This window comes from Ursus arctos, unplaced genomic scaffold (assembly GCF_023065955.2).
Source record: "Ursus arctos isolate Adak ecotype North America unplaced genomic scaffold, UrsArc2.0 scaffold_34, whole genome shotgun sequence".
Classification (NCBI taxonomy): domain Eukaryota; kingdom Metazoa; phylum Chordata; class Mammalia; order Carnivora; family Ursidae; genus Ursus; species Ursus arctos.
In genome coordinates this window covers 11,492,647-11,507,221 of record NW_026623030.1, presented here as the reverse complement: position 1 = coordinate 11,507,221, position 14,575 = coordinate 11,492,647, and the positions used below count along the sequence as shown (strand labels likewise).

The 14,575-nt window shown below is 36.6% G+C and overlaps 1 protein-coding gene across 1 annotated transcript in view; it reads right to left on the bottom strand.

Moving 5' to 3' along the window:
- Window positions 1-14,575, bottom strand: part of HORMAD2 (HORMA domain containing 2) — a 65,618-nt gene that overhangs the window by 40,414 nt on the left and 10,629 nt on the right. The window contains exons 7-9 of the mRNA XM_044379007.3: window positions 10,544-10,611; window positions 7,372-7,523; window positions 6,952-7,205 (exon numbers count right to left, since the gene is read on the bottom strand). Coding sequence (XP_044234942.2) covers window positions 6,952-7,205; window positions 7,372-7,523; window positions 10,544-10,611 — 474 coding nt within the window. The remainder of the gene's footprint in view (window positions 1-6,951; window positions 7,206-7,371; window positions 7,524-10,543; window positions 10,612-14,575) is intronic.

Below are 14,575 nucleotides of genomic sequence, written 5' to 3'. Positions count from 1 at the left end.
TTGCTCAAGACAGCCGGATTTATTTAACAGCTGTCATTGTCAGAAAATCCATCCTGAAGAGGTAGAGAAGCTGGCAAGCTTCTGGAAAATGATTTGGTAATACTCATTCAAGAGCTATATAAATTTTCAGGCTCTGTATATTTCACTCCTGATACTATATCCTTAGAAAACAAGGAAAATTCTGTCATACATACAAAAGTATTTATTATAACACTATCTATAATAGCAAAATCAGGAATTAGCCTAAATGGTTTTTTAAGATTTTATTTATTTATTTATTTATTTATTTATTTATTTATTTATTTCAGAGAGAGAGAGAGAGCATGTAAAATGTTTAAAAGTACAGAAAGGCAGATTAAATACCTAAATGAAACAAAAGGTCACTAAAATTAGAAATGTGAAGGTGAAGGTGGAACATATTTATAAAAGTTAATGTTAAGTATAAAAGCAAAACAAATGGATATATAAACTATGATTAAAAGCATATACAAATATGTATATCTGAGAAAAGACTGGAGGTGATGGAACATACAAAAATGAAAACAGTATCAATAGGATGGTAGGAAAGTTGGAAGGTTTGCATTGCTTTTTAAATTACTTTAATGTCATTATAATATTGCTTTCAAATTTTTTAAGAGAAAGTTCTTCCTTCTATTGAGCCCAAATCAACCTCCTCTCACTCCCTGTGATTTTTATTTCCTGTTTCTCCTTCTGTCCTTTGAAATTACACAAAATAAATGAACTTGAAATATGCAAAAATGATTATCATAGTTTTAGTACGTTTATTCTCTGGCACTCCAGAAGACAGATTAGAGAGGCAATGCTGATATCAGAAAGACTCAGTAAGGAGACTGAATCAGCACAATGGCAGTAGGGCCAAACTCGAGAAATATTTCAAAGGTAAAACAGACGGAGAAGGTAACCAAAGGGATGTGAGAAGTGAGAACATAGAAGTTGAACACATTCCTGGTCAGGCCGTTTGATAAAATCATGGCTACAACACCAACATAATGAACCTGAGAGTTCATTATGAGAAATCATATTTGGTCAGAAGTTGAAATTCTATTTAGAGATGCTGAATTTGAGGTACTTGTAGGATATATATGTCTATATATTGATGGAAAGATCAATTTGAAGTCAGGGAGACAAAACCAAACCAGAGAAATAGAAGGCAAAGATAAAAGCAAAACATGAATGAAATAGAAAACAAACAAAAAGCCATAGAAGTGATCGGGACAGGTGCATCTGGGTGGCTCAGTTAGTTAAGTGTGGCTCAGTTAGGTAAGTGTCTGACTCTTATTTTCAGCTCAGGTCATGATCTTGTGGTCATGAGATCAAGCCCCATGTGGGGCTCTGCATGCAGCACAGAGTCTGCTTCAGGTTCCCTCTTCCCTTGGCTCCTCACCATGTGTGCTTGCGCTTACATGGGTGCTCTCTCTTTCAAATAAAGTAAACGAAATATTAAAAAAAGAAAGAAAGAAAGAAAGAAAGAAAGAAAGAAAGAAAGAAAGAAAGAAAGAAAGAAAGAAAAGGAAGGAAAGAAAGAGATCAGGACAACCAAAAGATGACTTTGAAAGGATAATTTAAAATACTGATTTCTGGGGCGCCTGGGTGGCTCAGTCGTTAAGCGTCTGCCTTCAGCTCAGGGCGTGATCCCAGGGTCCTGGAATTGAGCCCTGCATCAGGCTCCCTGCTCCTCTGGGAGCCTGCTTCTTCCTCTCCCACTCCCCCTGCTTGTGTTCCCTTTCTTGCTGGCTGTCTCTCTCTCTCTCTCTCTCTGTCAAATAAATAAATAAAGTCTTTTAAAAAATACTGATTTCTGGCAAACATAACCAAGATAAACTAATGGGGCACAAATAAACAGCAACCAGATATGAAAGCAGGGAAATAGCTATAGAAACAAAGAGATTTTTTAAATTATAAGAGATCTTCATGAATAACTTCATACCACAATATACGAATATTTGAATGTGGGGGATGGAAAGGTCAGCTATTTATATTTTTTGGTATAAAGTTATTCATGGAGGTCTTTTATAATTTAAAAAATTTCTTCTGTTTCTGTCATTATTTCCCCCTTTTAGAGAAAAACATACAGCATATCTCTGTAAACTTCAGAATAGACAAAAAAATTTTTTTTGAGAGAGGGAGAGAGAAAGCATGAGTGGGGGTTGGGGGCAGAGGGAGAGGGAGAGAGAGAATCTTAAGCAGACTCCAGGCTCAGTGTAGAGTCCCATGCGTGGCTGGATCTCATGACCCCAAGATCATGACCTGAGCCCAAATCAAGAGTTGGACACTTAACTGACTGAGCCACCCAAGCACCCCTAAAATAGACACCCCAAATTTTTTTTAAAGATTTATTTATTTGAGAGAGAGAGAGGAATCAGGGGAGGGGCAAAGGGAGAGAGAAAGAAAGAGAATCTCAAGCAGACTCCCCACCAAGCGTGAAGCCCAAGGTGGGGCTTGATCCCTTGACCTGAGCTGAAACCATGAGTCAGACACTCAACTGACTGAGCCACCCAGGTACTCCAACAGACAAAAATTTTTTTTTTTTTAAAGATTTTATTTATTTATTTTGACACAGATAGAGACAGCCAGCGAGAGAGGGAACACAAGCAGGGGGGAGTGGGAGAGGAAGAAGCAGGCTCAAAGCGGAGGAGCCTGATGTGGGGCTCGATCCCATAACGCCGGGATCACGCCCTGAGCCGAAGGCAGCCGCTTAACCGCTGTGCCACCCAGGCGCCCCAAACAGACAAAAATTTTTAAATGAAAACTGCCAAACATAGCTGAGAAGATTGATAAATTAGACTATATCAATATTAACATAATTAGTATTCTGTTCACAAATACTATTAGTGTTCACAAAATACTAGTAAGAGACCAAAAAGGCAACTCATAAAGTCAAAGAGATACTCACAATACATGTATCTGACAAAGGACTTATATATAGAATATATATGCAGAACTCTAACAAATTGGTAAGAATGAAAGACAATCCAATAGAGCCCAACAGAAAAAAATGACAACTTGAAAAGACACTTCACCAAAGAGTATAACCAACACGGCCAAAACACCTATGGAAAGATGTTCATCTTCAGTAGTCATCAGGTAACTGCAAATTAAAACCACAGTGACATAACATTACACACCCACAGGGATGGCTAAAATTTAAAAGATAGAAAATGCCAAGGGTGGTGAGGATGTGGAGCAACCACAACTCTCATACACTGCTGATGGGAGTATAAATTGGCACAACCACTTTGGAAATTGTTTTGTAGTATCTATTAAAACTAAATGTACACATATCCTTGACCCAGCAAATCTACCCCTAGCAGTTCTATTCCCACCAGAAATGTGTACATATTTCACTAAAAAACATGTTCAGAATGTTCAGAGCAGTACTAGTCACAATAGTCAAAACCAGAAAGCTATCCAAATGCCCATCAACACTAGAGGAATGAATAGCGAGAATGGTCTACAACAACATGCAAGAATATGGATAAATCTCACAACATAATGTTGAGTGAACAAATGGCTCATACTCTATGACTCTGTATCTATAAAATAAAAAACAAGAGAAACTAATCTATGCTAATAGGAGTCAGGATAGAGATATTCTTGTTCAGTGACCTCAAAATAAGAGTCTTGGATTTCTGAGGAACTGGTAGTATTTTGTTTCTTCATCTGGGTGTTGATTTCACATGTTTATTCAGTAGGCTGGGACAAAGGTGAGATAAACAAGTTACCTAAGAAGCAAAATTTAAGATCCCACTTACCCTCACTTTGCTTGCCTCACCCTCATCCCAGCCCTGATGTTCAGTTGTGAATATTTATTGAGCTGTATCTTTATGATATGTTTTTCTGTATGTAAGTTATACTTGAATTTAAAAATTTTAAAGGGGTCTGGTTTACCTCATACCACAAATAAAAATAAACTTGAAGTGGCATAAAAACCTAAATGTAAAATGAAAAGCCTCAAAATTCTTAGAATAAAATATTGGAGAATTCAGTAGTCCCCTTTATCTGCAGGGAATATATTCCAAGACCTCCAGTGGGTGCACAAACCATAAATAGTCCCGAACCCTATATACACTATGTTTTTCCCTACACACACATGCCTATAATGAAGTTTAATTTATAAGTTAGGCACAGTAAGAGGTTAGCAGTAACTATTAATAAAATAGAACAATATAATAATGTAATGTAATAAAAATAATGTGAGTATGGTCTCTCTCCCTTTCAAAATATCTTACCGTATATATTTACTCTTCTTGTGATGATGTGAGATGATAAAATGCCTATGTGGTGAAATAAAGTGAGGTGGGTGACGTAAACATTAGGATGTAGTGTTACGCTACTACTGACCTTCTGACAATATGTCAGAAGGAGGATTATCTACTACCAGACTGTAGCTGACCAAGGATAACTGAACTGCAGAAAGCCAAACCACAGATAAGACAGTACTACTGTATTATAAATGACCTCAGGTAAAGAAAAACTTCTTAAGAATATTCAAAAGCACATGTTAGAGGAAAATATTTGATTACATTAAAACTAAGAACTTCTCTTTACCTGGAAAAAAAAAAAAGAACTTCTCTTTACCAAAGACATCTTTAAAAAAAGTGAAAAGACATGTCACAAACATGGAAAAATTATTAGAACATAAATAAGTGAAGAAGAATTATTAATCAGAACATGTATTTTAAATCAATTAGGAAAAGATAAATAATCCAATAGAAAAAGAAATGAAAGACTTGAACAGTTCCTTTATATATAAGAAAACCAGAATGGCCAATATACATGAAAAGATCCTCAAACTCACTAATAATCAGGGAAATGCAAATACAAATCATGAAATATTACCATTTCACATCCTGTAGATAGACAGAAAACATAAACTCGAATAACATGAAGTGTTGGCAAGAATGTAGAGCACACTCCTGCAGTGCTGGTGGAGTACAAATTGCTACAGCCACTTTGGAAAACAGTTCGACATTACTAATAAAGTTGAAAGTGTGTAAGCCCTAGGATTCTTTGGTATAGGCTCTAGGGATATCTTGCAAATATATACCAGGAGATGTGTACATGAATGCTTACAACAATTAAAAAGAAAGAAAGAATGTCTATCAAGAGTAGAATATTCTACAGCAGTGAAAATGAATGAACAACCACACACAAATGGATTAATCTCATTTTTGATGGTCAAGAAAAAGAAGCAAGTCATGGAAGAATAACTTAAGAGTATGATTACATTTGTATAAAAGTTTTAAACAAGTGGATATACTCATAGTAAATTTTAAAGAAGAGTAATAGAAGGATTTTAAAGAAGTTAGGAGTGTGGCTACATTTGGAGGAGAAGGAAGGGGTGCCACAAGGAAGGGGCATACGGTGGCTTCTAAGGTAGTGACAATGTTCTATTTCTTAACCTGAAGGGAGGCTGCATGGATATTCTCATTATTCTTTAAACTGTACATACTATTTCATACACACTGCTGTATGCATGATATTTTCAAAATAAAATGATTTTTAAAAGCATAAAATGTTCTACATAAAATGTTCTACAAAATAAAATGTGTATGAATGTGTGTGTTCTATGAAGAAAAACAACAGAATTTTCAGCGACAAACTGTCAGCAAGCTGTTCACTAGACTTACTAAATTCTTTCATATAATTGGCAAACTGAATGAGTTTACCACAAAGTCCTGATTTTTGTATATATAGTTCCTACTAAACATATGCTTGGAAAGTGTTATCACATGTCTTATTTAATCTATCTATTGAGCTATTCCTTCTCAAGTTGTCCACTTTCATTTCCATTGGTAAAAGATAAATTCTTAATTTTAAAAAATAAAAATCCAGCTGAAACATGCCCATTCTTTTCTTAACCTTTATTTTTTTTAAACCAGCCTATGTTAACTGCATCTTCTTGGAACAGAATCAGAAGAAAGTTGCATCAAACTATAAAGCCATTAGCATGTGTGACACTGTGAAAATATCAAAGATGAAAAAAAATCCTGTTTGGTTATATTATTTATATTAATTAAGGACTCTTTTCAATATATTAAATCTAACACAAATTTAAAGAACCAGAAAGAACCTTCGAACGTTATTTACTACGGTCATCTTTTTAAGTAGGACTCAAATCATCTCAAGCAAATAAATTAGCACCCCAATTTGAAAATAGCTCCTGAAAAGATTTTATAGCATCACCTCCCATTAAGCAGTCTGAAAATTTTTTATGTGTAACTCAGAACTTTTTAAAAATAATATTGACATACAGTAAACTTTGTTATCCAGATGACAGGCCAGGACACTGTGGGGCCCTAGCAAGTACTCAACTCCAAGTCTCTACTGGAGGAAGTAGGAAAGTAAAGGGCTCAGAGGCCTATCCGTTTGGCTCCAGTGGCTCCAAATGCCCCAGCCTCCTGGCTTTCCCCAGGGACCTAGCTCCAGAGCTTGTTTCTCTCTACATAACCAATAGTTGACTATCACTTTGTTTTCACTCTGACTTGAGTTTATCCATAACTTTTTTCTCCCCCAACCTGCCCCCACTCAATTATCCCATAATCAAGAACTTATTTATACTTTCAGTGAGTATGAATAAATACCTAGAATATTTTTTAATTCTAAAAATGTTACATATAAATTTAAAAAAGAAAATCCCAAATTTTCTAAATTCATGGATACCTTTTATAAAAGAAGTATACTGGAAAGTCTTTTTTTTTTTTCTTACTCCTAGTCATGGACAATTTCAACTAACAAAGTATATCCTCTTCTTGAAGACAGTACTTTTTTTTACAATAAAGACTCCCTGAGGTCAGAGGCTAATTTTGTTTTCGTTTTTATACCTGACAGACTCCATTGGACTGTTACTGTGACATAACCTATGTAGGAATTAAAAATGTTAGCTGTGTTTAGCTGAAGCAATGGAGGCTCGCTAAAGCCTTGCCTTACATGATTGTTGCATTCCTCTTCTTCTTCATCGAAGTCTAGACCCTGATGAGCGATCTCAGTAGTGCCATTCTCCTGAAAGAGATTGTTCTCCAAATCAGACACTCTGGTGGCCTCAGTTGTGACTTTTACTTTCATGCTATGAAAGCCAGTGGAGACCAATCCCACTTGCAGGTTTACAGGCTCCCCCTCGAACAGCAGGAAGTGTGAGTTTACCCCTTCTTTAAAACCAGGGGGTTGGTAATCATGTGGAGTCACTGCAAAATGAAAAGGGCAGAAAACCAAGAAAACTGTGAGTTTCAATAGAAGAAGTCAAATTAATCTTTCGTGTGTAGCAACAGATACCTCTTTCAGATACTCTCTCTCCATATAAAATATTACTTCGATAGTTAAGAAGGAATTTAACTAGAGGTCTCCACCTACCTGCATTATAGTAGTGGAGCTTCATAGTAAGTATAACATCATTAGGAAGGGGTCCAAGGTTCTGCATCAGTATATATAATTTACGGATCAGTAGAACACTGGCTTTCTTAATATCTTCACTGTTTGTCCCACTTTCGAAGCTTGTACTACTGCTATAACCATATGGAAAAACACCATACTTTTCAATCATGTACAATATTGAAAATCTATTTCAAAAAGAACAATACTCTTTACCATATGATCAAATAAATATAAAGTAAACATCAGGACACTTGAGATCATTTTTAGAACGTAAATTAGAGCAGTGATTGTATTTTTTACTGTTATATACAATGGATTTCTTAAGTGGCAAGTTCCCTTAAGGCATTTTAAACATGACCTGATTTTTTTAAAAATTTGAGTTACAAATAACCACGTGCCATAATGGTGAGAATAATGGATTTGGAATTAGGACACCTGACATCTAATATTGGGTCTGCTGCTAACTAACTGAATGCCGTGTGTCAAGTCATTTAGACACCCTAGGTCAGTTAGCTCACTTCTGGGATAAGCTTAGACACATTTCCACACCTCTCCAGATTTTCTATTTGAAAATTGGTCATCAGCTCTGGGCCTTTCTACCATCTGGTTATCTGTCAGAGACATCCCTTCCTCTTACATGGATTGCAACAATGGCTATCTATTCTTCTTGTTTTCTTCTTGTCTGCACTGCAATAACATTCTCTATGCCACTGCCACAATAATACACCTAATAGGAAAATCTGTTCATGTCACTCTCTTGCTTAAAATTCTATCACACTCATCACCTTTCAATCAAATTCAAGAATGGTATGTGTACGATGCATTTCATGACCAGGGATGCCCTCACCTCCAACTTCATCTGCATTTACTACCCAGTTTCTTCTCATCCACATGCATTTGCATTTGCTGTTCACTTTGCTTGTATTGTGCTTTTCCCACTTCTTTTCCCGACTCTCCTGAATTCATCCTTTAATAGCTAGCTCATGTGTCACCTCTTCGAGGAAGTTTTCCCTGATAATTTCTATACATTACTCTTATTTATAATAGTTTGTATGCCCCCTTCTAGATTATGCATGGCTCTATCTTTCATGTCCACAGTACTGTTTGGTGCCAGCTAGAGTAAATACTCAGTAAACATTCATGGAATTAATGGACGAATGTACAAGTTGAACAAAATTACCTTCTAATTCTAAATATTTCTTTATTTCTCTCCAAAATTTTCTTCCCAAATTGGTCTCATATTTGAGTAGCTTCTAGGAAGGACTATCACTGCAATATATTTGCATAATCCCTTTCACGTAGTAAGCACTCAGTAGTGAATAATACTCCTAAGTAAGTGTGGATTCATAAAACAGACATTAAGTGAATACATTGGCTCCTTTTTTTATTTTGAACAACAAAGTTTTGTCTACTAAGATTTAACCAATTTGAAATAGATAACCCGAGTGAAGGGCTATAGCATTTAGCTCATGGGATCTTTTAGTATACATCATATTCATAAAATTATAACCATGTAAAATCATACTCAAGACTCCCTTGCACTCTTTAAAAGGGAAATTATCTTTACTATGGAAGAGGTGATAAGATAATTTTGTAGGACTGATCATTTAAATAAATGTCTACCTTTGGTTTCTAGGAAATTAGTAATATGCATTACCTTCTCTCCTCCTTAGTAGCTGAAAGATTAAGCCATTTCTGTTTTACCGCTCAGCACTTGGCATATGTGCCTTCATAACAAAAGAGATTAATCTGATTGTCAGTAGTACTTATATTTAAATTTTGGAAAGTAAAAGGCAACTGTTTAATGTGAATGAATATGTATGAATAGTGTTGTACAATCTGTACAATGCTATATAAATGCTAGCTTATGATGATTAATATTTTAATCCTCATTACTAAAACTTACTTCCTCTGCACATCCTAGTGCTGTCTGTAAGTTTTACAAATGAGAGGATAATTAAGGAAGTGAATCTCAGAGAGAAATCCTCAAACTTGCAGTAAATGATAAGACAGAGCTAATAGCAGAAAATTGAGAATTAGGCCACGTTTCTCTTCAGACTTGCTCTTTTCATGGGCACTCATTCCCCTGACTTGGAGCCCTCTACCACCCAGGCCTTTTCACCACCATCCACCCCCTCCACTTCTATTCCATCTCATCGGCAAAACTTAGATCTTCCTGAATCCAAAAGCTACTGGGGTGGGAATAAATGTTACTCTTCAATAAAACATCTCCACCTATACCAGGGATCTTTCTAAGCAAATACCCTTGTCTTTGCTCTTTAACCCATTAGTATATCTAAAACTTGGCATTTTAAACTTGATAGGAAAATGTAGTGCTTTCCAGTCTTTTCCATACAGGGACACACATAAAAAATTACATTTGTATGATATCCTAGGAGAAGTAGGTGAGAATGTTTGTATTTATAAGCAATAGTTCAGGAGTTTAATCTACTCCAGATCCGGTCTGGCTACAACAAGGGCAAAAAAGATTAATATCTTAGCATAGCAACTTAAGAAACTTCAGGTTAGTGTCTAAATAAAATCTTATGGAGTTCTTCAGTCAACACCATGTAGACAGCCTCATCAATATAATTGCTACCACTATGCCACCCACCAACCACCATTGACTCCAAGGACCACTACCATCACTACCACTACCACCAGGTACCCTTTATTGGCTTTTAAATATATGCCAGGCATGGGCAAAGCTTTGTATATGCATTGCAATTTAATAGTCACAGCAACCATATGATGTAAATATTATTAATTCCACTGTGCAGGTGAGAATATTAATATCTAGGGAGGTTGAGTAATCTGTCCAAAGTTAGACCAATAATGGAGTGTTCCAAGCTAGGTCTCTCTGCCTTAGGAATCGGAACTCTTAACCACCAAACTTAACTGCCTTTAGACCCCACTAACATCACCAATGAGGAGAAGAGGGAAAGAAGCAAAGGAAGACTCTATTTCCCCCAACTTCATCCATAGATTTCAGAAATTTAAACAATTATTACTATTGTTAATAATAGAGGGTTTTTGTAGGATTAGTTACAAAGGGAAATTACAAAGGAAATATAAGGCCTATCTATGGCTTCAAGAAGCTTATGTTTACCTCAGTCCTATTTCTCATGTTCATTAAACAATTAGATTCTACCTGTCAAAATCCATAGTGGCTCCTTCTTTCGTGTATTTGAATTTGAACTGGTATATCTCAGTCACTTTCTAGAAATATCAAAGGGAATAGAGAAAGAAATTATTTACAAAAAGAAATCCAGAACCTTATCTAGTAATAGGTGAGGAATATTTTTACTGTATACCTACTATACTACTTACATACCTCTTTGTTTCACAGCATAACATTATTCAGGAGTAATATTTCCAGATATAAAGATAACTTAATTTTTCTTCTCCATGCTAAAAATGAGTTAGATGGCAAATTCTATTGTTACTGTTTCAAAGCTGGAGAAACTAAGACGCAGAGTCAAGTATCTGCCCTGGCATAGGTAAATGACAGTGAAACCAGTTGAGAAACCATTCATGGTTCATGTAACAGGTATTTATCAAATGTCTACTTCGTGTTAGGCACTGGAGTCAAAGTGGTGACAAACAAAAAAGTGGTGACATGACAAAAATGTCCCTGTTTTTCTGGAATAGACAGCCTGGTGAGAGAGATAGTCAATAAATAAGTAAACAAATATAATAATTTCAGATAGTAATAAGTACTGTGAACAATTTGAAGCACAAACTGTGATAAAGAATAGAGGGAGAGGTGCTGATTTGGTTTGGAAGGCCAAGGATGGCCTCCCTAAAGGGATGATGTTTGAGCTGAGCCTCAGTGAAAAAAAGGGTCATGTGCAGATTTGGGGGAGGACGGAATATCCTAGGCAGAGGGAACAGCACTGCAAAGCTCTAAATCAGGAAAGTAAGTCTCTTTCAAGGTCAAAGAGGAAGCCAAGTGGCTGGTGATGAGTAAGCAAGTAAGAGAGTGTAGGAGGTGAGGATGTGGAGCTTTACTGGCCACGATAAGGGGTTTGGATTTTATTCTAAGTAAACCAGAAATACACTGAAGTGTTTTAAGCATGGGCGTAATTCGCACGTTTTTAAGATCACCCTGGCTATTTTAATAGTGCATAAGGAAGAAGTGGAAACCATGAAAGCAATTAAGAGGCTACTACAGTAATTCAGGGAAGACCAGAATGGCAATGAGAAAACTAGAAAAATTCAAAAAGGAACCAGGATCTATGACATCAGGTCTCATTTTTTTCATCCTGCACTAAAAACTCAGATACCACTGCTATTTGCTCTAAATGTTAAGAAAGCTAGAAATAAAGAGGGACATATATTCTCATAATAGACATACTCCATGTAAAATAAGATGATTGTCTTGTAGTTGAAGCAAGCGTTTGACCAAGATACATTGTACAGCTTGTCCACAGATCTGGAGAAGGTCCAAAAGACAGGTAAAGGGTGTAAGTTTAAGTCAGAACACAAAAAATACCCTTCATTCATCTGTTTCAATATTTGGTCTTGATACTATGGGAATAAGGATGTTAGATTGATCAGAAAGTCTCAATGTTTCTGTTACTTTATTCTTTTTTTTAAAAAAAACTATTTATTTATTTATTTATTTATTTATTTATTTATTTATTTGACAAAGAGAGAGACAGCCAGCGAGAGAGGGAACACAGCCAGGGTGAGTGGGAGAGGAAGAAGCAGGCTCCCAGTGGAGCAGGGAGCCCGATGCGGGGCTCGACCCCAGGACCCTGGGATCATACCCTGGGCCGAAGACAGACACTTAACGACTGAGCCACCCAGGTGCCCCTCTGTTACTTTATTCTAAGACTTGTTCCCCCAGCTCTACTGATCTTAAAATCTTAGCAAACAACTTAATCACAGGTTATCAGGTCCTGGGGAAATTGGTTCATGCTGCTTAAACTCTGAGATAGCTGATTTGTAGTGGACTTAATCTAAAAGAAAAAAGATATTTTTCTAGCAAGACAGTCTACTTGGGAAATCAAACAAAATTTAGAAGGCTGCTATGTGAATACAGTAGGAGAGGTATGTGATGTTAAAGGTGCCTACCGCAATAGGTTCACCCCAGACAGGCAAGACACACAGCATCCTCTCTTTGCTCATTCATGCTGGGTGTAATTGCCCTGCCAAGCAAACGATGTCTATTCTTCCTGTCTGCCCATGTTTCACAACAAACTCCAGCTTTTCGATGCTCTGAGCTATCTTTTATTTTTTTTAATTATAGCAAGAGTAGATCCTTTAGCAGCTGATAATTTTATTAACATGTTATTTGGTCCTGAAGCAATTCATGAGAGTTATGTTTACAATGGTTTCACACAAGATGCTAATCCCTTATAACTTCAGTCTGACTCTGATTATGACAGAAGATATATTTACAGCAGACATTAGTCTCTTAACATTGCATAAAACATTTTCTTGCTTTTCAGATTAATGTATCACCTAATAAAGATGTGCCTTTAAACCACTCAACAATGGTTTCTGTTAATCATACTGAATATATTCAGATACCAAAGCAATAGCAACATATACAGCCTTTTCTCCTCCCTTCACATTCCAATCCATTGGCAAGACCTTTCAGAACTATCTCCAAAGCATATCCCAAATCCATCCATTATGATCACCCTGTCCAAAACACCACTATCTCTCTTCATCTGATCTCCTTGCTTGCAAACTATTCCTCCAGTAATTCATTCTCTGTTCTATAGCCAAAAAGTGTTTTTGAAAATATAAATCAAACCATGTCACTCCTTTGCTTAAAACACTGCAACAGTTTCCCATTGCCCTTGGAATAAAATCCAAAAACTACCTTAGCCCACAAGATCTTACACATCTGTCCCTTGTCTACCTCTCTGACTTTATCTTCTACTTCCTTCTCTCCTACCCACTAAGCTCCAGGCTCAGGGCACCCTTTCTGTCCATGAACACACAAGATGCCTTGCTGCCTTAGGACCTTTGCACAACTATACTCGGGAACATGCTGTCTCCAGTTGATGATGATAATATTTGGGCACTGCCCTAAACGCTCTACATTTATTCATTCTTAAGCAGTCAGTGCTCTGAGAGTAGGTGTTATTATCCTCATTATACATGAAGCTAGTAAGTGTTAGAGCTGGGATTTGACTCCAGCTCCTACAATGTTAACCACTGTGCTATTCTGCCAGTCATGTGCCATTGCCTCTTACAGACCTGCATAGGCTGACTCCTCTGGCCCTTCAGGCTTAGCTCTGAAGGCCTTCCATAGACTACACTCCAATCCTTCTCCATTCCCTACCTTGGCACTCTCCAGCACACTACCTTTCTTTTATTTTCTTCATAGCATTAGGACTATCTGAAACTATATTGCTCAGTTTTGCTTGTTTATTGTTTATCCTCCCTCAAGGATAAAAGAATGTAAACTTCCAGAGAGCGGGGCCCTTGTCTATCCCATTAACTCCTGTTTTTACACCTTCAACAGCGCTAGGCACATGAAGGGAACCCAATTAATATTTCCTGAATAAAATATTAAGCCAGGATAGAGTTCACACTCAATTAGGATTTCATCCTACAAGGATTTTTTTTTAACAAACCAAATTGTGGTTAGAAACAGGAACCATGTATAGTTTAGTTCTTGAAACAATCTATTAAAAATGGATGCTGACCACTTCCAATAGGCACAAAGGAATAGATGGTGAAACAATAAGATTTATGTCCTCACAGTATTGAAACATGGCCTTTTTTTTTTTTTTAAAGTAGGCTCCATGTCCAGGGTGGAGCCTAACAAGGGGATTGAACTCACGACCCTGAGATCAAGATCTAAGTTGAAATCAAGACTCAGATGCTTAACCAACTGAGCATCCAGGCACCCCTGTAGCCATTCTTTATAGTTCTATCATGCATTAAGTTGTGTAAACCTTTCCTTAACATATTCACATTTTGGTTTACACACTTATTAATACCCTTCACACATTTTATAGTGTGTATCTATAGGAAAGCTACACTTATCCCTCTTCACTACTTTAGTTACTTTTCTCAGTTCATCTTTGTCATGAAATGGAGCAACCAGAACAAAACTTCTAGTACAGAAATACCACAACTCTGTGCAATGTCCAAAACTCCATTGGCCCCTGGACTGGGTAAGCACACTTATTTAAGACAGAGGTTTGCAACTATTGTA